The sequence below is a fragment of the Saccoglossus kowalevskii genome, chromosome 2, assembly GCF_978046115.1.
Source record: "Saccoglossus kowalevskii chromosome 2, keSacKowa6.1, whole genome shotgun sequence".
In the NCBI taxonomy this organism is placed as follows: Eukaryota; Metazoa; Hemichordata; class Enteropneusta; family Harrimaniidae; genus Saccoglossus; species Saccoglossus kowalevskii.
Window position 1 is genome coordinate 10,753,713 of NC_140642.1, and position 26,411 is coordinate 10,780,123.

The window sequence follows — 26,411 nt, forward strand, 5'->3', positions numbered from 1 at the left end:
TATGGGACTGAAGAATTTATTTAGGCTACCCACAAATGACACTTCCCCTCAGATGGATGGTGCTGTGGCAAACATGTGCCCCCCTGAAAAAAATCTTAAGCCATGAGGATTAAATAAAGATTGCAGTCTCTAATATTATTAACCTTTCATACATGGTGCTTCTGTCATTACATTTTTATTTATTTTAGAACTTTCAGTAAATATAATTAAAAGTTTTTAATGGAGTGGGGGGGGGGGGAGAATTACAAAAAGTGGAGGACTATGATTTTAAATCATTCAAGTCAGACTTGCCAAACTTATTTACATTTGTTTTATATATCAGCAAAAAAACTACACAGCATTATTTACAGCAAATTACAATTTCAATTTAGTGTCCATTAAAGACAAGTGCTCAAGGTATTGGTCCAAGTAATGCACTATGGTTAGAGCTTCATTCAGGCAGTGTACAAATACAGGTACAGATTACATAGAAAAAAATACCAATACCAAATTTTAGCATAAAATACCCATTTTGAAGTACCATGTTTGTGAATAATCTAAAAATACTACTTCCAAATATTTAGATATGCATGAGAGAGAAAATCAAGACCATAGTGCAACATCTGGTTTAGTATCTGGGGAAAAAAACCTTGGTGCAATATTTGATTTGGACTGTGACCTAGGGGAGATCAAGATGTTTTCATGCATCTTGCTTAACTTTTTAAAATTGGTTTTCAATAGAATTATTTGCTATTTTATGCTTCATAACATCATCCTGGATTTGATAATTGCCATTTTGTTTTGCTGTTGGAGTGCTTTCATCTCTCACCAGCTCTGCACTTTTGATAAAAGAAGCAGTTTTACAGACGTCTTCCATGATCTCATCAGAACGCTTATAGTTGCCTAATTGGTTGTGAATATGTGCCATCAGAGCATGGTAGAACTGGGGAACACCATCATAGCCTATGAAAAGTAAAAGATCAAGCATTAATTTCGTTCAGTTCTTATATCTCAAATCTCACATAAATTAGAATGCAGATTATATATATTATATTTTCAACTGATACATATATTTATAATTTTATAGTTTTACAGATTTGATATGTACAAAATATTGATATATTTTTTCAACTTTTTTCTGACAATTTACTTTTTTTGTCAAACATTCAATATCTTCATTGATCCATTGGCACCAGCAGACTTAGTCAAATGCTCTCCAGCATTACTCTAATATTATGGAATGCTCAATTCCCTTCGTTTTAGATGAATCATCCTAAAAATTTATACAACAACAATTTCTCAATATTGTTATCATCATGATAAAAATGTTGAGAAATTGTGGATATACATGGCACGGATAGAGATTTGAAATGAATTTCAGTGGTTAATCCATGAATTAAAACAAGATTAAAGGGCTGTCGCACTGTGATATCATTTGTTTACATTTTGTCGACCTGATAACCAATCAGCTGTGACAATGTTGCCTGTAAGTTGTTTTGTGATTAACAGGGACACATACATATATCTTTAAAATAACAGCAGTGAACAACATCATTATTTTTGTCTTCAAGTGAAAACGACCAGAACTTGCCAACCAGTCACTGCACATGTGTGACAGCCTATATTAATTACATTGTGGGTCAGCTGCTGAGTGTATTTCTGGGAAAGTAATGAAGTCGATAACTACATGTGTTACCTGGGAAAGCATTGATGTCGATAACTGCATGTGTTCCAGTTTCATTCTCTACTATGATATCAATTCCAAACAATGAAGCACCAAGCTGACTTCTTACATGGAAGGCTAATTCACTAAATCTATCGATACATGGAGGTTGACCTTCAAGTTCATCCAAGTCCTCTTTGTCAAGCTAAAACACCAAAAAGCAAATTATGTCAATACAACACAACTGATGATGCTCAAGTGAAGGGAGAGCAAAAAAACTATTCATGCATAATTTAGGATGTCTGGGCAAAACACAGACTCAACTGACACAAAAATTAGTCTTTATGCAATATAAAAAGGCTAAGCATTAGAGTCAGTGATCTTATGCTCTCCATGTAGTACATTGCCATCAAACCCCTTATTTGTGTTCTAAAAACATTTAATATTCCTTATATGTTTAACACACTGCCTGCTTATGCCATGGAGGCTTTCAGCAGCTGATGTTTACCCAATAACTCTGGCATATAATGAATTTAAAAAGTCAGAAAATAGACTAAATTATTATTATTTAATATTTCTCTACTTACTTCATTTAGAAAAGATGAAGAATTGGCCTTGGATACATCATGACTATCAAAAAATATTGTTCTTTGATCTACAGAAAATATAATAATGTATTTATAAGACAAATATCCAGGTTTTTCTCTTGAGTGTCTCAACACAAAATATTAAATAGAATATATATCAACCTTACCTCCAGCTGTAAAGTTTTTGACTGAAGGTCGCTGAACTGTATAATAATAATCACCAATCACAAACAGCTTGTGTAGTTTAGCATTATGATTAATAAATGTTTGTGCCACACACGGAGGTCGAACATCCTTCAGACCTTCCTCATTGAATATGATTGCCATCTAAAAATCAAAAGTAGAAATTTTAGAATGAATCTGATTAATAAAGTCTAATAATAATGTAGCACCTTACTATACATACTAAGTAATAAAGAAATCATTATCACCTGATAAGGATAACTAGTATTCTGGATGATTCCGTTGCTGTAAGATGACTTAAATTTTGACTCAGGTTGCTCTACTTGCTTTTGTGAGGGTTTGTACTGAACATCACAAAAAAATAAAGACAGTTATCCCCCTTGCCCGCATGGATGCTGTATTCTAAAGTTATCACAGTATCCATGGTTCCAACAACTGTATATGCATGCAGAGTTTAATGTATGCTGTGTTATCTAGGAAATCAGTTGCATTGCCTAGTATTGGGACTTGGTGTGCATGCGTCAAATTGTATGTATGAATGGTTATCATGTGGCGAAAAAAACAAAACCTCATGCTGACAGAGATTCAAATCTGCGAGCGCAGGGATTGCTGTGGGTGAAGTGCATGTGCTGAAGTATTGCTCTTGGTGGTGAATTTTTGTAAAAAATGGTGCAGTTTCACAAGCACAGCTAATAATAACACAGAACAAGAAGTATGAAGAACACATTTAAACAGAATGAAAACGATAATCAAAAAAGTGCTGTTGCTCGGCACAATAACTAATAATAACAGTAAATAGCATCAAATATGTGTGCAGAACGCGAGTTTCGTTCGACATGCTTAAAATCAATGGATCAATGAATGAGAACGTGATTTTGATATGTGACTGAATATTGAAATTTCCTGAATAGTGAAAATGTGTAATTTTGATGCATTTTTGGCTTTAAAATGGTTGCCATTCGGCTATCTTGAATCGGGTCATGAAACAAATGCATGTGCATATAGAATGTTTCGATGCACGTGTAACGTTTAAACTTGATCGGTCGATGCATGGCGGATATATGGATCTAGAACTGCATTCTTAATGTCCACCAGTTGGCCATTTTGAACTCAATCTCATAAATAAAATGACATGCATCAAGGTCCTATTGTTTTAATGCATGTACCAAGTATAAACTAAATCTGTTCACATACATGTATGACTGAGGTCTGGTTCCAGAAGATTGAAAATGTGTGATTTTGTTCTATTTTTGGTCTTTGAATGGATGCCATTTGGCCATCTTTAATCAGATCATGAAACAAATGCATGTGCATATGTCCAATACACATGTATAATGTCTGATGTATGTATGTATGTAGTTTGAGCTTGATCGGTCAAAGCATGTGAAATGTGCACAGTCTATGTTTCCATTCAAAAAGAGACTAACAACATCCTTCGGTTTTACATATGAGTATAGTACTTGTGTACAAACTTTCAACTGTATCAAGTTAAATATAGGTTACGAATTGGCATAGAAATGAATAAAACAAAAGTGCAACCAGCTATTATTATTTGATTCTCAAAAAAAAATATGACATGCACCTGTGATGGGTGATCCTGGTACAGGGTTGAAATAAAAACGCCATGTTCATGTCTGAGAAATGGTTCTGGACAGGTTTAATACCGCGGTTTTAAGATTTTAGACAAAAATTAATGTCAATTCGACAAATTTGATCAAATCACAAAAGAACATACATGTAACCTACAGTATTAACTATAAATGTAGTACTTGTGTGCAAATTTTCAAATGAATAATATTAGCGGGGACTCATAGACATGAATAAAAACAAAAAGACGTATACATGAAACTCAAATTAATAGTCTTCATTTTCAGACTTCTTCCAAACAGGGATTTAAAAGGCAGCCATACCTGAGAATACTTGCTCAACAGAATTGTTGACCAACAGGTGAGTTTTGGGTGTGTTCCATGGCTGCAACATTACTGAATGCACACATGACAGGAAAGGGGACCAATTTATAACTGGTTTTAGGAGCCCATTTGCCTCAGTTTTTCGTTGAATGGATTGAACGTCCCCACAAATATTTTACAAAGATACATTACAGAATCAACATGTGTGTTTCAAAACAGAGCTGGTAGAGTAAAATATCTGACTAAAATTGTGTATCTCTGCTGACTAGCAGCAAATCTATCTGTCGTAACTCGTTCATTATTAACATGCTCTGATCTATGTATCATAAGTATTCTCATTGATATATTCGGTTACTTCTATATCTAATTATGTCGGGACTGTAGATAAAGTACTCGATAATATTTTGAAACAAAGTAGGTAATCAGTTGTTCTAATTTTACAACATCTAGAGCAATATCAATGATAACATTTTGGATGTGTTCACTGTAAATTCAATGTGGAACAGTAGACTCACCTGATGTGAAAACTCGCAGCCATGAGCTTGTAAAGGTTTACACACTACAGGTGAGAAACAATCACAAATGTCAATACTATATTATTTGTTGTACGGTAATTGTAATGAATGTTGCACAGGAAACGCACAACAAAGCTTTGATTTGCTATAATGTACTAAGACGTACAGAAACATTTTGAAAATTATTTGATGCACTGACTATATAGAAATACTTGTGCTTACCTATTGGAAACTCCACATTGGCAGAATTGAGTAATTTCATTATTTCGTCTTTCTCTTGAGTATCAATTTGTACAAAATTTGGAGTGCATATTCTAGGAAAAGTATCTGATAAAAAAACAGCCATATTTAAGTACCTTTGAAATCCTATTACTAACTGAATCCTGATTACAAACTGCCCCCTAAATGAGAGATAAGATTAACAGTGTTTATGACAGCAATTTAAATGTCACAAAATAAAATGCAAAAAAAAATTGTGACATAGCGTCGTTGGATTTGAAAAAAAGTGACCTAAGGAATCAAAGGGGTAAAATTCTCTAGGTCAACCCTAGCTGGAGGCGAATATTGCCAAAATGTCTCCCTGCATCAGAAAGACGTGGTTGCACATCATGACAAAGACAGAGAGATGATTCCAAGATGAGTTGTTACCCAAACTGAATTTATTGTTACTTTAATAAACTCTATTTAGATCATGACTGAGTACACCTAATGTTTTTAAACTTTGAGTTTTTTTCAAATAGAACTCTCCATAAGTATCAGTACTCATGAAAACCAACCCCAAACTAATAGAACTAATTTTTAAAGTTGCAACATTGCACATACACCAAAATTTGCATGTATTATATTGCATTGTCTGCTTAAAGCCTTCACAGGTAGCCACGATGAATGGGGTAAATGGCATTAGCAGGCAATGTGTTAAATTAAGACTTACTTTGACCATAGACACATTTCTGTAATTCATGTAAGCATATGCAATACTATTAGTAATAGAGAAATAACAATACGTAAATTTTAGGGAAGTCAATTCAAATGACATGACAGCAATCTTACCTTTGAACTTTAAATTACAGTCTCGTATGAGAGAATAAGATGTGTATCTACTTAATAATGTTCTTACAGCTTCAATTGGGTCTATAACTACAAGGTTTGGATGACGATCTACATAGTCCTGAAAAATAAAGAAAGATAACAGTTCTCAAATAATAGTGCAGTAATATTAAAATATTAAGAAAAATAGTAGCAAACATGTTCTTCAAATAATGAATGTACTGTATTAATCTCAATGTCCCTTATAGAATAATATAACATTAGCATAGTAGTAAAGTAATATGTATAAGCAAAACAAATAAAAAGCAGGAAAACTGCACTTGGCATACTTTTTTATTTTTATTATACTTATCTAATTACCGAGGGTATTGACAAGTCTTGGAGAGCATATTACTAACATCTGGTTCTCATTATTAGCAGTAAAAATATCTATATCTTGAAAATTGATAGTTACATCAAAATTGAACCTTGTTGTGACATTTCATAGTAATTTCATAAGATTCCGAAATTTGAAGATGATCAGATAAAACTGTTTGAGTTATCGTAACCACAAGAAGACAATTTTATGAGAAATTTAACCAATATATTGAAAAATATACATAGAACACAAACCAAACTGGCTAATATATTTCAAGTTTCTAAACATTTAATAAAAACTTTGATAATGAAGTCAAGGTTAACAAGATCAAGGACAAACATTCACCCCTCATATACCTTGATTTTCTTCTATAGCGATATGGACAAGATCAAATATCATTTGTATAGTTTTGCGCCCCCCCTCCCAAAAAAAACATGATTTTTGGAGCTGTAAACAAAAATTTGCAACTTCTTAATAATCATATTCAACCTTTGTTTCACGTACATGTAGCTGACACTTCAATCAACTGAACCTACACATATCCTCAATGTTTCTTTTAGAAATTATACAGTATACACATGTACTCTGCAGTCTAAATTTTTACACTTTTTGATGGAATGGCCATAAAATAACAGAATACTGCAGGACTAAATATAGGTGTTCACACAAATACGTACACAATTTGTTGATGTCAATGTGTTTGATAAAGGACATTCATTTTGGTGTTAAAATATAAAACATTAAAATATTAAAATCAAATATAATTAATAAAATAATTACTAATATACGTGATTATGCTAATGAGCTGAGCTAGGCTATTAAACTAAAAAAAACATGTATCTGTATTATATTAATTAGGTGGTACAATAAATTCATGGACATCAAGATCAAAATCAATCCTACCCCCGGTACCCGGTATTACCTGAAGGTTTCTCAACATCTTTTCCTCCTTGACATTTCCATCATCAGCCTTGGATATAACATCAGTTAATTTGTGGATAAATACATCAAATGGGCCTTGATTATCTAATGGTTGAGATAGGTCAACCTGTGAATTGCCAATGTAAAACAAAGTAAGTACAATACCAGCAATAGGTGTGAATAGATTCATGCAACTACATGTTTATAGTGTCTGTTAAAAGCTTGTGTGTAGTTACAGTGTAGAGAGACAAGTGTACAGAGTACATGCTATCAGTACACAACATATTCAGCTAAATTACATTGATTGATTAAGCTTAGGTCTAGACCATTTACCCCCCAAAAAATCCCATGAATTTTAGGGTCTATGGTCTAGACCCTAGTTAGTTTACCTTGAGTCAAAGCTGGTCTCAATACTGAGTTGAGCCAAATGTAAACAACACCCTTTAACTGCACCAAAAACGGTATCGGCTTGTTATACTACAAGATGGCTGGCAACTTGGTCAACAGAAAAGAACAAAATTTCCTTTTGGAAAGTTCAGCGCGTTTTGACTATAAGAAAGTCTTTGCTTTGGCAGTTTAAATTAAGTCTAAATTTTAAATCCACATAATCAAAAAATGGATAATAAAAGCATGGTACCAACTTGAAGTATACTAAAGGGATTATACCTGGGATCAATTGCTAAGTTCACGTAACGGAATCTCGACATGTGCCAAAATTTGAAATCCTTCATGTTTGGAAAGGGAATAAAGCAGTTGTGTTTCACAATAGTCACGACCCACGTCCAGATTCACTTTGTTTGTCCTTATTTGTCGACCTGATAGTTGACCAAAACATATGAACAGCAAAAAAGTATTCAAAGTAGTATTTCACGTTGATGTAGGATTGCAAAAAGGTACCAGTTGAGACAGTACATAAATATGCATCACCAGCATTGTTCTGCATTCATTTCATTCATTACTACATCATCTGATCATATATAGCTGTACTTCTCTCTATCGCCATGTCATGAATCAGTTTATGTTCACCACCAAGAATGTGATTTCAGTTTGTGCTGAGTGTTCAGGCAGCGAATCTCGGCATGTGTCTGACTTTCCATTTGAACCAAGTTCACGTTTTTTTGGCACTTCACTCGATCGATCACACACACGTTTGACACATGCTGAGATCTGCAACCTGATCGCCACTAATCCAACTGTGTCTGTATAAAGTACAGTATACTAAAGGGATTATGTCGGTTGATAATCCAACTATATATAACATACATAAAAGTCTTTTGTCAATCGAAGTTGACTCAATAGTTGTGTTCACGTTACACGAAGTATGGGCTAAGATTTAAGCTGATTTAGGCTTATCTAGCATATTTGCATTTCGGCTAGACCCAATTGCGTCCACGCACAGGGAGGGCCAGTCGTTGGCACGGGCTAAAGGGTGCCATTAGTCGGTGACCTTTGGTAAGCCGCTATTTACGAATGAAAAACGGATGACATGCGCAAGGTTCTATTTCTGCTGCTGACATGTTTCGTTCTAATTTTGAAGCGACGTGCACAGAAACGCGAGAGAAGACGGACCCAACTTATTTGGATGCACAGAAACAGTATACAACGGGCGTAACAGAATACAGAGTTTTATTAATGCATGTCGTAGACAGCAAACCCAATTTATTTTGTCTACAATTGGAGCTGCTGTACGCTCTACTACAGCGACCCGATCAGTGTGGAAGCGAGCGCGGAGTAGTGACTGGTGGAAAAGAGTTGTTATACGAACATGGGACAATTTTCAGACCCAAAGGTCACCACAGAGGGCACTTAGCCCTGGGCTAAGCGTTCGCACATACTTCGTTAGCCCGTGCTAAGGGTCTAGACCGCGTCTTAAATTCGGATCAGATTTAACCCGTACTTAGCATTCCTTAGCCCGTGCTAAGCGTTCACGCACGTTTTCTTAGCACGGGCTAAGGTCCTTGGTTAAGGTCCGCAGGTGCTTGTGTTTGACCGAGCCTGGTTGACGCCAGGATAGCGCATTAAATTGCCACTTGATAGGGAGATGGCCGCACAGCCCTGTCATGTAGTCCCAAACAGGAAATGACTTCTGTGGCAAAATGCACTATGTGTCAGCACTTGAAATTTGCATGTACAAAAAAAAGTCAGGAGAGACAACAGTGACATTCAAAGTCCGGAACTGTCGCCTGGCACAAAAAAATATTTAAAAAAAAAAAAAAAAAAAAAAAAAAAAAATTAGCACGGGCTAAGGAATTTGACCTCTTAGCCCGTGCTAAGGAGTTGTGCGTGAACGCAACTAATAGTAAACTAGGTTAGATGAAATTTATTGTCTATTAAATGTACAACAATACAAAGAGTACAAAGCTATGTTAGTATTGTGATTAGTGCCCATCTATTGTATTGTTCAGTACAATGGATTACAAAGAAAGATCAACTTCTCTAAAGAAGAAACACACCTAACGTTGCGTTAACAGAAGCAAAAACAGTTTTATTACAGATAATTTGTTTTTTTACTCTATCCAAGACAAGAATACTGCACATACACTGATAAAAACAAGAACAGCGCATGTAGACACTACAGTTTTATGTCCTCTTCACTTGCACACCTTAATTTCAACTATGAATCAAGTGGGAGGCAAAGTTTGTTTGTCCTGGTTATCAGACAATTTCAAGATATCAGAGGTTGATGTGACATTATTTATTAAAATTCAGAGTGGATTACATAATAAAGAAAGACACTATGGGTAGCCCAGTATAGAGGCCTGAATGAGTAAACTGAATAGTAACCCATGCATTAAATAATATATTTCAAACAAGTGAGCTTAAAAGTTAATTAATGTTAAGCCCTGTGGTCAGAAGAGGTAATTCATAAAAAAGAATGGCACATTAACCTGTATTGTCCAGAAGGAGTAATTCGTAACTAAATGACAAAATTGTGTGTATAAGCAGTCACTTACCTGAACAAGATCTAAGTCTGTTGTCCTATATGAAAACAAAAATAGCAAAATTAGGTACTGATAACATCAATGCTATACTCAATATATCACGACATACTTAAACTATTTAAAGTGTGTTCTCAAATTATTTTAATTAATAACTGATGGTTTTATATTTTTATTAAAAAGTTACATTGTATAATTCTATGTACTACATATACAAACTTTGGTGGGAAGATAGACAAAAAATAAAAGTACAACTTAGCTACAAAGTTTAAAGTATCTGTAAAAACCAGGGTACTATCTAATGCCCCCAAAATATGCATTAAGACCATCCAGTTTGTAGTGACTGTCAACATTAGTGCAAAATAAATATTTACACTCAGGTGACAAACATAAGCCGGTTTATTTGTTTGTTTCCTTCCTTTATCTGCCCGCCTTGAATCAGATTCTGAACTTGAACATTATCATTCCAGCCATGTTAGGACTATGGCTCCAAAACAGCATTCGTTAACAACAAAATGGCCATCAGACAGCCATTTTGAATCAAATCAGAGGAAAAATAATGTGCATCAATGACCCACTATGTTCAATAAACATATTTGAATGAAATATTTACCTGTAATAGATATTTGCAAAATTTGTTGTGTAATTGTTTTATTGATATTTCACTATTAAAGTGGCATTCAGCCTTTGTAATGTTGTTAGAACTTTCTTTTATTGTACACAGTGACTGCAGTAGATCAGGATAGGCCTAACCATGCTATCAAATAGTTTTAGATAGGTTTTGATTGGAATATTGTTTTCAAAGTATAGTAACTGTTTTATTATGATGAAAGCTTTTATTACTCTGTGGCTGAGATCTTTTTGGAGCTCTGCTAAATTGACCAGTTGTATTTGATTTTAGTCCCAAGGTATAGTTGTATATGAAGAAAGATTTCCTCTTGTCCATTAATTACAAATTTATGGTTTGTTACAGTTTTGCCAGATTTATTCAAAATTATGGATTTTGAGACCTTTACTTCTAGTTTCAATTCATTCCAAAATGTTTTGTAACATTTGAAATTTTGTGATAGGTCTATATGTGATAGATCAAGATGCATAATTGAATCAAATACTTTTTGAAGATCAATAAAGCAAGCAAAAATGTGTGTGATTAGCTGTACGAAACTTTAGCATGACCCCATTTTTTTCTATCATGATTCTATTGTTGACTTTAACATGTTTGATTAGTCTTTTTTTGTTTTTAAAGAATTTTTATTGTACTATGTGTCAGCGCTAGCACTTGCAATATGCACATACAGAAAAACAAGCAGCCTGTCGGCTGAGATAGCTCCGCTGTTAGCAATGCACATGGCAATTAAAGAACAGAAGATATCATTAGAAAATGAACAAATCTGATAGAGGTCCACAAGTAGTACCTATATGTATAATATATCAAAGCAATTGGACTTGCGGTTTTCAACAAGAAGTCGAAAATATCACTTTTTACCAAAAATTACAAAAATATTCATCAAAATTAGAGAATTAAAGATATCATCATGAAATGAACAAATCTGAGAGAGGTCCACATGTAGTACCTATATATGTAATATCAAAGCAATTGGACTTGCGGTTTTCAACAAGAAGTCGAAAATATCACTTTTTACCAAAAATTACAAAAATATTCACCAAAATTAGAGAATTAAAGATATCATTACAAAATGAACAAATCTGAGAGAGGTCCACATGTAGTACCTATATATGTAATATCAAAGCAATTGGACTTGCAGTTTTCAACAAGAAGTCGAAAATATCACTTTTTACCAAAAATTACAAAAATATTCACCAAAATTAGAGAATTAAAGATATCATTACAAAATGAACAAATCTGAGAGAGGTCCACATGTAGTACCTATATATGTAATATCAAAGCAATTGAACTTTTGGTTTTTAACAAGAAGTCGAAAATATCACTTTTTACCAAAAATTACAAAAATATTCACCAAAATCAGAGAATTGAAGATATCATTACAAAATGAACAAATCTGAGAGAGGTCCACATGTAGTACCTATATATGTAATACCAAAGCAATTGGACTTGCAGTTTTTAACAAGAAGTTGAAAATATCACTTTTTACCAAAAATGACAAAAATATTAAAAATTAGAGAATTGAAGATATCATCATGAAATGAACAATCTGAGAGAGGTCTACCCAAGGTACATATACACCAAGTATCAAAGCATTCAGGCTTGTAGTTTTCAAGAAGAAGTTGAAAAAGTAAAACATTGACACGGACGACGATGAACAATCACTCATATGATAAGCTCCGCTCGACAAAGTCGACAGCGGAGCTAAAAAGTAAGGAGAGACAACAGTCACAATAAATGTCCGAATCTGTCGCCTGGCACAAAAATTAAAAAAAAAAAAAAATTTTATTGGATACATTTCCATAGTTCTTGACAAGTACATTACAGATTGACTGAAATTACAAGGTCTGTATAGTTCTGTATTACCGGGTAAGTTTAGAAATCAAACAAAACCTGAAAATATAATCTTGTAGTTACCATGTTAAATACAAATATTTATCAGACATACATGTATAATACATGTATTATATATAGGAGCCCATTTCGTAAAGTGCAGTCCCAGTTTGTTATTCTTTTCAGCATTGGATACCCTATTAAATTTGGCTTTCCACCATTCATCTTTGAGAAGTATACATGTTTCCTGACCAGCAAACAAATAAAGTTCACCAGCAATGATTCCTTAGGATCAGAAATAACCATACAAAGACTGCTTTTTAAGATTTAGGATTTGATTCACCCCCAAGGTCTTTTCAAAATGATACTGTATACCGACACCCATAAAGGAGATGCTTATACATGTAGTTCTCTAGTTCACTTAATAGAAAGTACACAGCAGATACTGTAAAGGGGGTAATTATTCACTGGGTTTTAATTTAGCTTATTTCGCTGACTGGAAAAATGCGCTAAATTAAAACACAGTGAATATGTAAAATTTAGCATAGAACACATTATCTAAATGATAAAACCGTGAATTTAAAACCCACTGAATATGCCTGAAATGGTAAATCAGTGAAATTTAAACCCAGTGAAAATTAGTCATTTTACAGTAGCTTAATGAGTTAATTTTCTGTAGTTTTTTGTTGTGGTGTGTACAGTACATTATTTCTTTTATTATGAAAGTACATTCCAAGTGTATGAATACATTTGCTGCTCTAATATAATATTGGAGATGAATCTATTTTGAGAAGTATCAAAACTAGAAATATTTACAAAAGAATTTGTTTAAAAATCTGGTAAGTTATTTGGCAGAGGCCCGATAAATTTAAATAGATGTACATAAAATTAAGAAATGTTTTTAAATAAATTTAGTTTAGTCTACTATACTACTACCTTTATTCTGGTAGCATGTATATTTCCCAGTGAGATCTCCAACACACCTATCATTAAGAGTAACTACATCTGTGCTCACACAAAAATCTAACAATTGGATGTCATAGTGATTCTTTATTACTAAGGCTTTGGAAGCTCTTGGTCTTATTGGATTGTCTGTACCAGTATATTTAGTGATTGTGTTTTCAAAAAATATGTATGTACATATATGTATATACAGTGTACCATGTTTGAACAAATCAGTTCATACACGACCAAGATCCAGAATGGCAGAAATGCAGTTGGCCATCTTGAATTGAATCATGAAACGAATGCCCGATATATGTGATGTATTTGAATGTGATCAAGACCAGGCATGTCCAAGATATTGGGTGCACACACTGACACACAGGTCAAAACATAAGGTCCTGTGATCAAGAACAGGCATGTCCGAGATATTGGGTGCACACACTGACACACAGGTCAAAACATAAGGCCCTGTGATCAAAACCAGGCATGTCCGAGATATTGGATACACACACTGACACACAGGTCAAAACATAAGGCCCTGTGATCAAAACCAGGCATGTCCGAGATATTGGATGCACACACTGACACACAGGTCAAAACGTAAGGCTCTGTGATCAAAACCAGGCATGTCCGAGATATTGGATGCACACACTGACACACAGGTCAAAACGTAAGGCTTTGTGATCAAAACCAGGCATGTCCGAGATATTGGATGCACACACTGACACACAGGTCAAAACGCAAGGCTCTGTGATCAAAACCAGGCATGTCCGAGATATTGGATGCACACACTGACACACAGGTCAAAACGTAAGGCTGTGATCAAGACCAGGCATGTCCGAGATATTGGATGCACACACTGACACACAGGTCAAAACGTAAGGCTCTGTTTTTGGACAGCATCCAAACAGAGACTGATAATGCCTATGATGTGATAACGCAATGGCATTGATATAGCCAATCAGGGAACTTCAGAAGTTATTAGCTGAATTTGAAAATAATGTGAAGAGTAAGGCAATTACTGGTTTGGAAATGAGTGGATGACCACACCTTATTTGTGTTCTGCTGCTACACGTATCTGATGATGGTGAAGTATGGCAACAAGAGATATTGATTGTCCTACACATTGTATTAGATCAGCCTCATTTCTGCTAATAGACACATTTGCAATTGGACTGAACACATTCGGTCTACTAGAATTGGCCACAGTATGTTTATTATTGGTAACATTTGGTCTAGTATTAGACACATGATAAACACATTTGGTTTATAATTTATCATATTGGTTAAGGATTGGCCACAGTCAAATTTATAAAACACGGCATTTTTGAGTATTCGGCCTAATGCTTTTTACTCTATGCATGTTGTTTACTGCTTGTTAGCTCCTTGACTATAATGTAGACCAAATTAGGTCAAGCAAAGCTGCTAGAACAACATATTAAGTTTGGGGTTTTGAGCTAATATGAACAATTTAGAAATAAAACACAATTATAATTTATTTCAATAATATCACAAACAAATTTCTATCTAGGTATAATCGTATTTCAGAGTATAACATGGTTAGTCTGAATCTAGCCATCTGATTGGCTGAAGCAAGGTCTTACATCTTGCACTAGATGATCTGTGATCCTACCCAGAAATGGAATAAGCTGGCTTAAATATCAAGATCACATGACTGTGAGCATAAGGAAATATAGGGAAACTTTGTACAGGTACTACTTATTATTGATAAAAATGTTAATATACTGCTCATTTTGTGAGAAACCTTTCCATGAGAAACATGCATGTTAATTGAAGTACATAGTGTTTTAATCAAAAGTGTGACATCATCAAGGTGTCCGTCATTGCCACTCGCCAGGCCAGTCATCTGTTTCATTAATTGACACAAATACGAACAATCACAACTAAAAACATTTTTTTTTTTACTTTTTTGCTTCATTTATCTATTAACTGTATATTTTGTTTCCAGCTTTAGATGTAAAATAGTATATCTTAATACCAGCTAGATATCCAGGTCAGAAGTTGAAACAAATAACCAAACATTTTTGTTGATTTGGTTATAATTATAAAATTATGGGTTTTTACTTGTTGCTTTTTTTTCTTCAGAGTATATTGAGCAAATAATATAAATTTTTGATTAATACCAGGGTGGAAAAAATGCGTCACAGCAAATATAACTATTGATATGTAAAGGGCATCAGACTCTTGGAACAATAATTATAACACAATAGCTATACCAGTATGTATATGTCATCGTAATTCATTTGTGAGATCTCCTATATAAAATGTGTAAATTTAGAAAGTAAAGGACAGGACAATTAAATAAGTGTCCATCAAACAAATCATCCGACTTACTTCTCATCAAATTTATAGATCAATAAAGGAGGCCGCATTGTTGACATCCTAAGACTGAGACTAGGAAACTCTACAGCCAAATCTACATACATGTAAATGCTTGAATATGTTTGACTGTTTGCTAACATTTTCTACAAATACTGTATTATGCATTATTAGGTATAGGCACATACTACTTTCTACATCAAATGCTATGAATAAAATATAATAGTATCTGATAATACAATTTTGATACATATATGACTTATTCAAATGTAAGAAGTTTCGGCATGGAAGTTTTTTTTCGAAGTTTTAGTAGCAAATACCGGTAAACATGTATAAGCTATACTTGCAACATACAAATTACAGCAAGTCTCAGAAGTATTGGGGCAGCCAATTTACAAACTCGCTAGCAAATCGGCTAACTGCTTGGGTTTTGACTAAACAGTTGACATTCGAATCTCGCTGGTGCCGACTCGTGGTCGCGTCCACTCTGGGCTAGTCTATATCGCATTAGGGAACATAGTATGCTTTTACATAGCCTGGAACATGTCTGGATTCCCCTGAGTCAGCTAGCGTACAAGTGATGATATGATAAATGCGATTACTCCACCAATATTTACTATATGTGGGTAGCCATCTTGAACACTGATTGAAACTAAATAGAGACAAGTTGAGAAACAGTTTCCTATAAATCAGGGAGAAACTCGGCAGACCCCTACTGTAATATAGATTCATCCAGAGTGGGCGTGACCACAGAACGGCGCCAGCGAGATTCGAAAGCCAACCGTTTAGTCAAAAACCAAAGCAGTTAGCCAATTCGCTAGCGAGTTTGCAAATTGGCTGCCCCAATACTTCTGAGACTTGCTGTAAACTAAATACTTTATTTTCGCTTGGAATAAATTTCACTAAAAGAATGATCCAGTGAAAATAAAATCCAGCGAATATACTTTTTTTTTTTTTTTTAAATCAGTGAAATTAAATTCCAAACAAAAATTCTATATAAAATGTTTATGGCCTAAATTTTCGGGGTAACAAATGGTGGCCAAAACTTCAATGGCTGAAAATTATGTCCACTTGAATTATTCTTGCCTATAATTAATTTTGAAATTTCATTATATGTATCCAATAATAATAAAAAAATAAATAAAGTGTCTTCATTAGTTCAACTCCTTGTTGCCCTTGTCAAATGTCAAATATTGAAGTTTATGTTCAATCTTTGATAATGTCAATATAATAATATGTTTAGTGTCTGCATGGGGTTTTAGAAATCTGACGGTTCGTCAAAAAAAAAAAATGAGCACTTTATTCATAAACTTGAGGAAATCCATTGTAACTTTTTTATGTAGCATATTAATATAAATATGAATACAAATTGTAGCAGAATCAGTTGATGGGCAGTAGTTTGGATCACACTAAATATTCATTAATTATACTTAATCTTTAAATCAAAGAATAATGAATGTTTATTAAATAACATTAAGTAAATAATTGTATATAATGTGTATTTCAAACCTTGACTGTGGAATATATCAATACCTCCATGGTCAGAACCGATTATATGATTAATGAATGAAGAAGTTGAGGTGCGGAACTAATCGAGTGATCATGACTAGACACACCCTCGCCACTGCATAGGGTGTAAACAAAGATCAGCCCTACCTGCACAGGTTCGCAAAGTCGTCGAAGTTCAGCTTTTTTCGTTTCTTTTCACTTAGCCAATATCCTACTCGCTTCATTTTAGGCATCTTACCACTTCTGTGACGGAATTGATAACTAAATCTGCTATACGACAGCCAAAGAACTACGCGAAATTCGTCATCTTAATCGTTCCCACGCAATCCACTTCCTACCAGTGTCAACGAAATTGTATAACCTTTGAACTCGTATTGGCTCAGTTAATATATTTGTGGGTGGGGTCCCGGGTGGGTGTCAATGCGGAATGAGCATAGTTTACATAACAGTTGTGGAGAATAGCCAACTCATTGTCATATTTATTGATGCATTGAATGACAGAATGACATCAAAAATATATTTGAGCAACGGAATAATGAATGCATATATGCATCTGTCGGACTCAACCCCCATGATGGCACCTACGATGAAGACGGCCACCGCCCCAGATAAAGTTGAAAGGTTATACTGACATACTTTAATTTGATGAGTTTAACATGTCGAAATGATAACTATAATTGTTTCTATAATTTTCTCAGGGAATCATATCTTGCTTAATTAAACAACTTAACGGAAAATAGTTGTTATTATAGTGTCCCGTGAACCGTTTGAATTTACCCAGAGTGCTGTCGTATTAAAGATGGCGCCGTTCATGTTTGATTATCGCATTTAACCGGGAATGGCTTTCCACCAAGAGTGACTGGATTTTTCGTCCGCACAGCTGTCACCACACCACATGTACATTCATTTGAATAAGCTGTTTTTTTGTGCTCGTCAACGAAGACACGCCGACGATATCGTTTCAAATGCTTTCTGAAAGACCGGCTTTTCTGTTTGTTCTTCCTCTGAAACTCAAAAACTGTTGATTCAGTTTTGCATGTGATAATTAACAACATTGGATTAGTGTCTGGTGGATACTCCTCTGTCGTGATATAATTCTAATAAGCGTTGTATCATCGTTCAAGTTAGACATAATACACAATTCGTTTTTGATATGGTGAGTACAAAATGCCTCAATATATATAATAGTGGTTCTAACAAACTTTACAAAACTTAGAGCACCTGTCAAGTGATGTGATGTGTGTTCATTAATGTTGATGCATGTGAGTAAATCAAACGTAACTGTGTAGTACCGCGACTAGAAATGATATCACCATTTCATATATCAAGTTTAATCAATACAGTCATTGAAAACCTTTGGAATTTTGTTATATTTTGCTTATAAATTCATAATAATAATAATGTCTTTATTGTGTTCGTATCCCTATTAGGATTTTGACTAAAATGCAATACAGGTGTGAATAAAGACAAACAAACAATTAAAGTGAGAATAAAAATACACGCAGGAAAATAAAAACTGACAAAAAAAAGAAAGAAAAGTAAATTGGATTGTTTTCTATGTTTGTGTTGGTGAATGTTAGGATTACTAATGCATGTACATGACCTTAACTTGAGATAAGTGGAAACCAAATTATTTTTGTTGTTTTTTTGTTTTTGTTTTTTTTTCCTCGAGATAAACATATTTCTTGGAAACTATGTTTATAAAACATAATAAAAGGGGGTATAGACCTATTTGTTAAGATATTGCAATTTGAGTAATTTGCCCTATGCTAATACATGGGGGTATGAAACATCCACTTCAAACCCATCAACATTCATGACACTATTGATTAACCTTATGACAGATACATGTACATGTATGGGTCCAATACAAACATGTTATCACAATTCAATACCCACACATTTACAGAAATAACATTGAGTGTCGTTAAGATCAGAGTGTACAAAAAGACAGATGCCACAAAGGTTTATATATGTAAATTACACAGTCAGCTGGCGCACACGTGATAATTAAATAAATATGATATTTACTGTATGGGGGCCGCCATCTTGAATGACGCATACAACTAAATAAGAGACAAGTTGTGAAACTCGTTTTTTAGATTCCTACAAATCAGGACAAAAATACCAATCTTTCACAAAAATACGGTCCGTTGGGGTTATATTAAGCCAACCGATAACAAAATTCGGCCTAATTCGTCGTTTTTGTGTGGAAAAATCCCTTGCATACGAACACCTAATTACGCGGAAGAACCTAGAACACTTTCCTGGGGGTATTTAAAACTAAAAATTGGCATTCCAGCTCAGCAGCCAATCAGCGACGGCCTAACGCTTAGATGACAATTTCGGTTTCAAATACCCCGGTTTAGTTTTTTATTAGCTCCGCTGTCGACTTTGTCGAGCGGAGCTTATCATATGAGTGATTGTCCGTCGGCGTCCGTCGTCGTCGTCAGTCGTCCGTGTCAATGTTTTACTTTTTCGACTTCTTCTTGAAAACTACAAGCCTGAATGCTTTGATACTTGGTGTATATGTACCTTGGGTAGACCTCTCTTAGGTTTGTTCATTTCATGTTGATATCTTCAATTCTCTAATTTTGGTGAATATTTTTGTCATTTTTGGTAGAAAGTGATATTTTCGACTTCTTGTTAAAAACCGCAAGTGCAATTGCTTTGATATTACATATATAGGTACTACATGTGGACCTCTCTCAGATTTGTTCATTTTGTAATGATATCTTTAATTCTCTAATTTTGGTGAATATTTTTGTCATTTTTGGTAAAAAGTGATATTTTCGACTTCTTGTTAAAAACTGTAAGTCCGATTGCTTTGATATTATATATATAGGTACTACATGTGGACTTCTCCCAGATTTGTTCATTTTGTGATGATATCTTCAATTCTCTAATTTTGGTGAATATTTTTGTAATTTTTGGTAAAAAGTGATATTTTCGACTTCTTGTTAAAAACCAAAAGTTCATTTGCTTTGATATTACATATATAGATACTACATGTAGACCTTTCTCAGATTTGTTCATTTCCTGATGATATCTTCAATTCTCTAATTTTGATGAATATTTTTGTCATTTTTGGTAGAAAGTGATATTTTCGACTTCTTGTTAAAAACTGCAAGTCCGATTGCTTTGATACTATACATATTGTTCATTTTCTAATGATGTCTTCTGTTCTTTAATTGAAATGTGCATTGCTAACAGCGGAGCTATCTCAGCCGACAGGCTGCTTGTTTTTTAATTTTTGGTAAAAAGTGATATTTTCGGCTTTTTGTTAAAAACCACAAGTCCAATTGCTTTGATATTATACATATAGGTACTACATTTGGACTTCTTTCAGATTTGCCCATTTCGTGATTATATCATTAATTGTCTAATTTTAGTGAATATTTTTGTAATTTCTGGTAAAAAGTGATATTTTTGACTTCTTTTAAAAAAAGGCTAGTCCAATTGCTTAGATATTATACATATAGGTACTACATGTGGGCCTCTTTCAGATTTGTCCATTTCGTGGTGATATCTTCAATCATCTAATTTTTGTCATTTTTGGTGAAAAGTGATATTTTTGAATTCTTGTTGAAAACAGCAAGTCCGGTTGCTTTGATACTACTGTATACATATTGTTCATTTTCTAATGATATCTTTAGTTCTTTAATTGAAATGTGCATTGCTAACAGCAGAGCTATCTCAGCCGACAGGCTGCTTGTTATTTTATTCTTTTGTTTAATTTAAAATATTCTATAGATTCTACTTGTTTTTGTGATTGTTTCATGAGTTATGATATACATGTATGTGCATTACAGGGTTCGACACTCACGCTGGTCCTCTATCCCAAGTCTAGTAAACTTCCTTCAGGACCAGCAAAAGTGAATGGGTGGAAGTCTGAAGGACTAGTGGGTTTTTTTTCGTTGTTTCACCTATAAAATAATGTGAACTCAATTCAATCCTCAATGTTAAATTATTTTTTTTAATGCCCAGTTTATTTGAAAAAAAACATGCTGTTTTCCCATCAAAATCAAAGCCAAAAGATCGCAAACATCGGCAAATCTCTTCAGTGTTGGGATCATACATTAAGTGTCATACTAAGTATCATACTGTAAGTAAACTATTGCCAATAATGAATCACCAGAAAAGAGCAAGAACAATGGCTTGAAACACAGTTACTAGAACTTGAAGTGCTTGAAAACAGCGCCATTTGTAAGAAAGTTGCCAAAATTTAACCACAAATAAGTGCAACCATGAAATGAAAGTGTAACAAAGTGGCGCCTCGTTGAAGAAAAATACAGTAACCATAAAAGAGACAACTCTTCGAAAAAGTAGGAGGGCCAGTAAGATTTTAGGTGGGATAGCATTTTTCCAGATTCATTAGACCTATTGGATAGTGATGAATTTTCTTGACTGTCTAACCCTGCATTATTCATTAGTATGCATAAAGGTACAGTTTTACAGTGTTATTCATACATGTATCCCAGTGATTAGTTTTATGGTCACACCAGAACAACACACAAAAACATCTCATTACAATTATTATACACCTTTTTGTATTATTTTTTTATTTGTCATGTTTCTGGTGAAATAAATTCATTATTAATTTATGGTATGGTATTTAGAAATGTTTAGACGTACAATATCAACATGTAGTACAGTACTTGTAGTAAAGTTTGACAACTTTAATGTTCAATCAATCGCTTACTGGAATTAGGAAGAAAAGATTGTTATAACATTGTATAGCATTCTGTGACAGTATTCACAGGGCTGATGTCATATGCATTTTGCATATTTAGACTTCTACATTTGAGGTTCTGATGCACTGACAGGCTTGAATATTTCACATTTTTGACATGTTTTATATGTTTACATTCTAGACATGTTTCATATTTTTCCACATTTCCTACGTATTTTAGATTTTGTACATGTACCGGTACATGCAATCCTGAAGTGGTAAATGTGCAAGTCAAAAATGAATAAAGAAAAATGGTTCAGCCATGAATGGTGTTTAGGGATACATGTAGCCAATTTCTCTGATGTCTTATAGTATAGTTGTACATGTATACGATTATTTGTACATAAACTAATGAAAGCATTATCCTATCATGATTTGGTACTTGCAGTTGCCTAGTAACTGATGTTTATTATAACACCATTTCAGAAATCATAACATGCTATTCTCTGTGTCTATAATATGACTGAACACAACAATCCACTAAACACATTGTTTGTGATGTTTGAGTAAAGCATCCACTATTTCTTTCTTTTCTTCCAGATTTGAAATGTTGACATTTTGTCAACTGGTACTGCAGGGACGAAGAATGAATTTCCGACAACGCATGGCCTGGTTGTTTTTAGCTATTTTCCTGATTGCAAGTGTTGCACTGACATATTACATTTTTGAAATAAGTGACCAGTATAATACATTGGCACTGGAACATACTCAGAATTATGACAATCTGCTGCTGAAGAAACCAAATGAAATAACACTATTGGAATCGCTGAAACTTCGCCTTGTTACTATGCCATTCTGGGTTTGGATGATAATATTTCTGATTCCCTATTTACAGGTGTTTTGTCTACTATGGGCTTGTACTAAAAATGACCCTATGAATGCCTCTGTCATGGTGTCACCTTTATTTGTTTGTTTGAGAATGCGAAGTAGTACATCTAAAGCACACAACTGTCTTAATGGTACCAATATGATGCATACATAGCAATTCTGGTGTAAATCATTGCATTTACTGAATTGTATCCTGATTGGTCGTACTCTATGTGTTTTCATCTGTCCTGGATATTTACAAAACTTGATATGCAATGTTGCACAATGTAAACCCAGTTACATTGTCATAAGAACACCGAAATGATGTAATTCTAGTGCTTATCTGCCATCGAAGATTTGAGGTGCATCTTATTACATCATTGTTTACTACAGAGGTACCGCAGAATACATTTCAAAAAAAATAATATTGCTGCATAGCTTGTATGAAAACTGGAAGAACAAATTACCACAAGTTTTAACTGTGTACATGTATAAAAATATTTGGCCACAAATTAACTAATTTTCTTTCTTCATTTTATGCCTGTTGGCTTTGAAGCTGGGTAATCATGTTGTCATTCATGTACATCTTTTCAATGATTAATGTGTTTGCCCCACTATACTGTATGTATACGCATTGGATTTATTTTCTTCTTCAGCAGTACCACATTTTAGCAAGTGTTACGGATGTGTTCACAAATGTTTAAAAATGTGTTTGAATCTGTTACGTCTTATTCCTACACATTGCACACATCTAATATAGCACTTGGTGGAAATAAAATGCAATCACTGAATGGAAACGATTCTGCAGAATTGCTTTTGTTGCCATTTTGAACTGTTATCTCTCACTACATTATGACTAAGAGAAGACAAATATATCTAAAAATAATAATTATTACAATACTATAAAGTATGCACTTGGGCAGCACATGTGATAACATCAAGCACTCCTACTTATTGGTTGATACAATTGCTATACTGCCTTTGTGAATACTACCGGTATATGGGATTTTTGCAATCAACTTAGAATAAATTAGAAATATCATCTCAAAGTTTTAGATTTATATAACCTTTCAGACATTTGTATTTTGCTTCATTTCGAGAATTACAATCTCACAGTAGATTTTTGTTTTGTATAAATGTATGCATGTGGTGGTATTTGTGTGTCTATGGTATTATTCACGCTGAATTTGGAAGGTTTTAGAAGAATGGTCATAGGTAACTTATTAATATTATGTTGCGTTCTAAGCAATGTCAATTTGCTCTGAAAACTTGAAAAGTTACCAGATTCTAATTAAATGTAAATAATTTTAGTGATGTAAATTTTGTAGCTCTGTTGTCAGCTGATGCATAACTTGTGGCATGTGTGTTTGTTCCATTTCAGTGCACAGAAGATGCTCTCAGATAAATTTCTGATTTTATATTTTGTCACAGACTTGTACCACGCAGATATCGTAATCAGATTTGTTCTTTTACTTGACAATAACAAATCTGATATTTTTGAGAAACCCTTTGATATAGTCTCCACCTTCACCAATTTTACCAGGGTTTGCGTTAGTGTCTTGGCAAGACGAGTCTCACTTACAAAATTTTAAAAAATTGAAATTTGACCCTGGATAACTTTATTAGAGATTGGACCCCAGCTTGCCTGAAAAACTGGGTCCCTCTTCAATAATTGGAGTCCGGAAAGCAAAATATGGGGTTAGCGTAATCCCTGTTTTACTGCTTGATATGGTAGATTTTTTGGATTGTTCAGAAACTACAGCGATTTTGACATGTCACTTGATTTATACATGTATTATCATATTCTTGTTTAAGTTGAGCTTGATCAATACAGTTTCATGAAATTTTTTGGAAATTGCTGAAACATTGTGAATAAATTGTCATTGCTGTCATATCTGGGGAAAAAAAAATTGGGTCATAGACAAGATGGACTCTATTTGCTGTATTAAAAGCGCATCTCTATATAAACCAAAAATCACATTGTTTCCTGAATCATTAAAATATTGCTACTTTTGTCCGTAGAAACATTTACTCACATTTAAGCGAATACTTAAATAGTGCAAATAAGGTATGTTATTGATACTGTTTATGAAGTTTAATACATAGCACTGTATAGAGAAAAATATATTATGACCTGCTCAATTAGAAAATGTCTTCTATGTTTGATAATAAAATATTGTGTCTGTATTAAAAAAAAAAAGTGGGACATGGATTTGGAAATATGCAATGGGTGATAGATTCTCATGTGAAAACTCCTGCATGTTCATGAAACTTAATTGAACTTAACGTATACTTTGTTACAATGCATGCATTGGTTTTATTTTGTGTAAACAATGTTTTTTTTTTACATGCTTTGTCTGATTTGATCTATATCAAACACAACGTGATGACTACATGTCACTTTAAAGATAATGATTTGATGCGATTGTTATTGGTCACATTTCATCAATATATATTATGGGTGTATGATCAATATGGTATTTGAGATTAATTTCATAATATTTTGCAATAATATCAATGCTGCCTGCAGTTATTAGGTGACAATATGGAATATATATATATATGGAATATCCTTATTCTTTATTATGACTTGTCTGTAATGGTTAAGGCAAATAAAATATTTTCATGCGATATTATTTGTTTCTTGTCATAAGTATCAACAAACAGTGGCCAGGAAATCTGTGTGCTATGACACAAAAGAAGTCATTTATCCCGTCTTTAATTTGTGTGTTTGTCCACTTGTATCTCAACAACTACTTGTTAAAGTTTAAAGTCACTTGGTACATAGTTAATCCACTCCCCTGCTTAGTTTTTGTTGTGACATTTTCAAATTTCAAGAGAGTTATTAAATATGACATGGGTATCAGGTATCAAGTTAGATTCACACATTTTGTCCTCTGATAACTTTTGTCAGTTGATATTTGAAATATGTTGCATGTACCAATGCATTGGAAACTTCTTAACACATTTAAAATGTATTTTAATTTTCACAACATAAAAATTTACAAACTTGGATGGATCTTCAGTAATATTTGACATTGAATTACCCTTTGGTTGGTATATTTACATGCTAACATGCACAAAATAAAATATGTGATTGAAATGCAACGCTTCATCACAGAATAATGGCCCATAAAAAGTGGTTACTAATGGTGAATTACTGGGATGGAAATACTTCTCTGTAAATGTTTGAAAACAGGTTCTTAAAACACATTTACATGGGCTTAGTAAAACTTGGTGTATCCCATAAATTTCAGCCAGAATTTTTTTTCCTGGAAATTTTAAGTTTAGTAATTTTTATATGCTCCACCAATTAGATGAACACATAATGCTTATGTAAAAAATGACTTCCTACTATAATCAAAATGTTATTTTATCAGATTGTCAAACAATACAATGTAAATGACTGTTTTGAATGAGATAACAGACAGAAAATTCTTTATTCAAAAATATTATCCCATCCTCCTTGCTACCTTAATTTGCTTGAAAATACTCCGCTTCTATATTCATTCATCATG

At 33.7% G+C, this 26,411-nt stretch overlaps 2 protein-coding genes across 2 annotated transcripts; one reads left to right on the forward strand and one right to left on the reverse strand.

Moving 5' to 3' along the window:
- Positions 1-159: 159 nt before the first annotated feature.
- LOC102806915 (inositol-tetrakisphosphate 1-kinase-like) lies at positions 160-17,719 on the reverse strand. The gene is made up of 10 exons (XM_085491138.1): positions 17,502-17,719; positions 10,118-10,142; positions 7,165-7,290; positions 5,888-6,005; positions 5,060-5,164; positions 4,838-4,881; positions 2,397-2,556; positions 2,230-2,297; positions 1,676-1,847; positions 160-942 (listed from the first exon to the last, which is right to left on the reverse strand). Exons 1-10 carry the CDS (start codon positions 17,585-17,587, stop codon positions 701-703), a joined length of 1,146 nt encoding a protein of 381 aa, XP_085347264.1. The 5' UTR covers positions 17,588-17,719; the 3' UTR covers positions 160-700.
- A 421-nt stretch (positions 17,720-18,140) lies between these two features.
- LOC144357984 (lysosomal enzyme trafficking factor-like) lies at positions 18,141-25,524 on the forward strand. The gene is made up of 2 exons (XM_085491166.1): positions 18,141-18,510; positions 22,627-25,524. The coding sequence occupies exon 2, from the start codon at positions 22,634-22,636 to the stop codon at positions 23,066-23,068; it is 435 nt and encodes a 144-aa protein (XP_085347292.1). The 5' UTR covers positions 18,141-18,510; positions 22,627-22,633; the 3' UTR covers positions 23,069-25,524.
- The last annotated feature ends 887 nt before the right edge of the window (positions 25,525-26,411 follow it).

What these genes read in the sequence shown, in the direction of transcription:
- LOC144357984 (XM_085491166.1), top strand. Translation starts at nt 22,634, where the DNA reads ATGTTGACATTTTGTCAACTGGTACTGCAGGGACGAAGAATGAATTTC.
- LOC102806915 (XM_085491138.1), bottom strand. Translation starts at nt 17,587, where the DNA reads ATGCCTAAAATGAAGCGAGTAGGATATTGGCTAAGTGAAAAGAAACGA. An exon ending in CAGACTTAGATCTTGTTCAG is followed by an intron (nt 7,291 to 10,117) that starts GTAAGTGACTGC and finishes GGCAATTCACAG; the next exon opens with GTTGACCTATCTCAACCATT. An exon ending in CAAAAACTTTACAGCTGGAG is followed by an intron (nt 2,298 to 2,396) that starts GTAAGGTTGATA and finishes TATTTTCTGTAG; the next exon opens with ATCAAAGAACAATATTTTTT.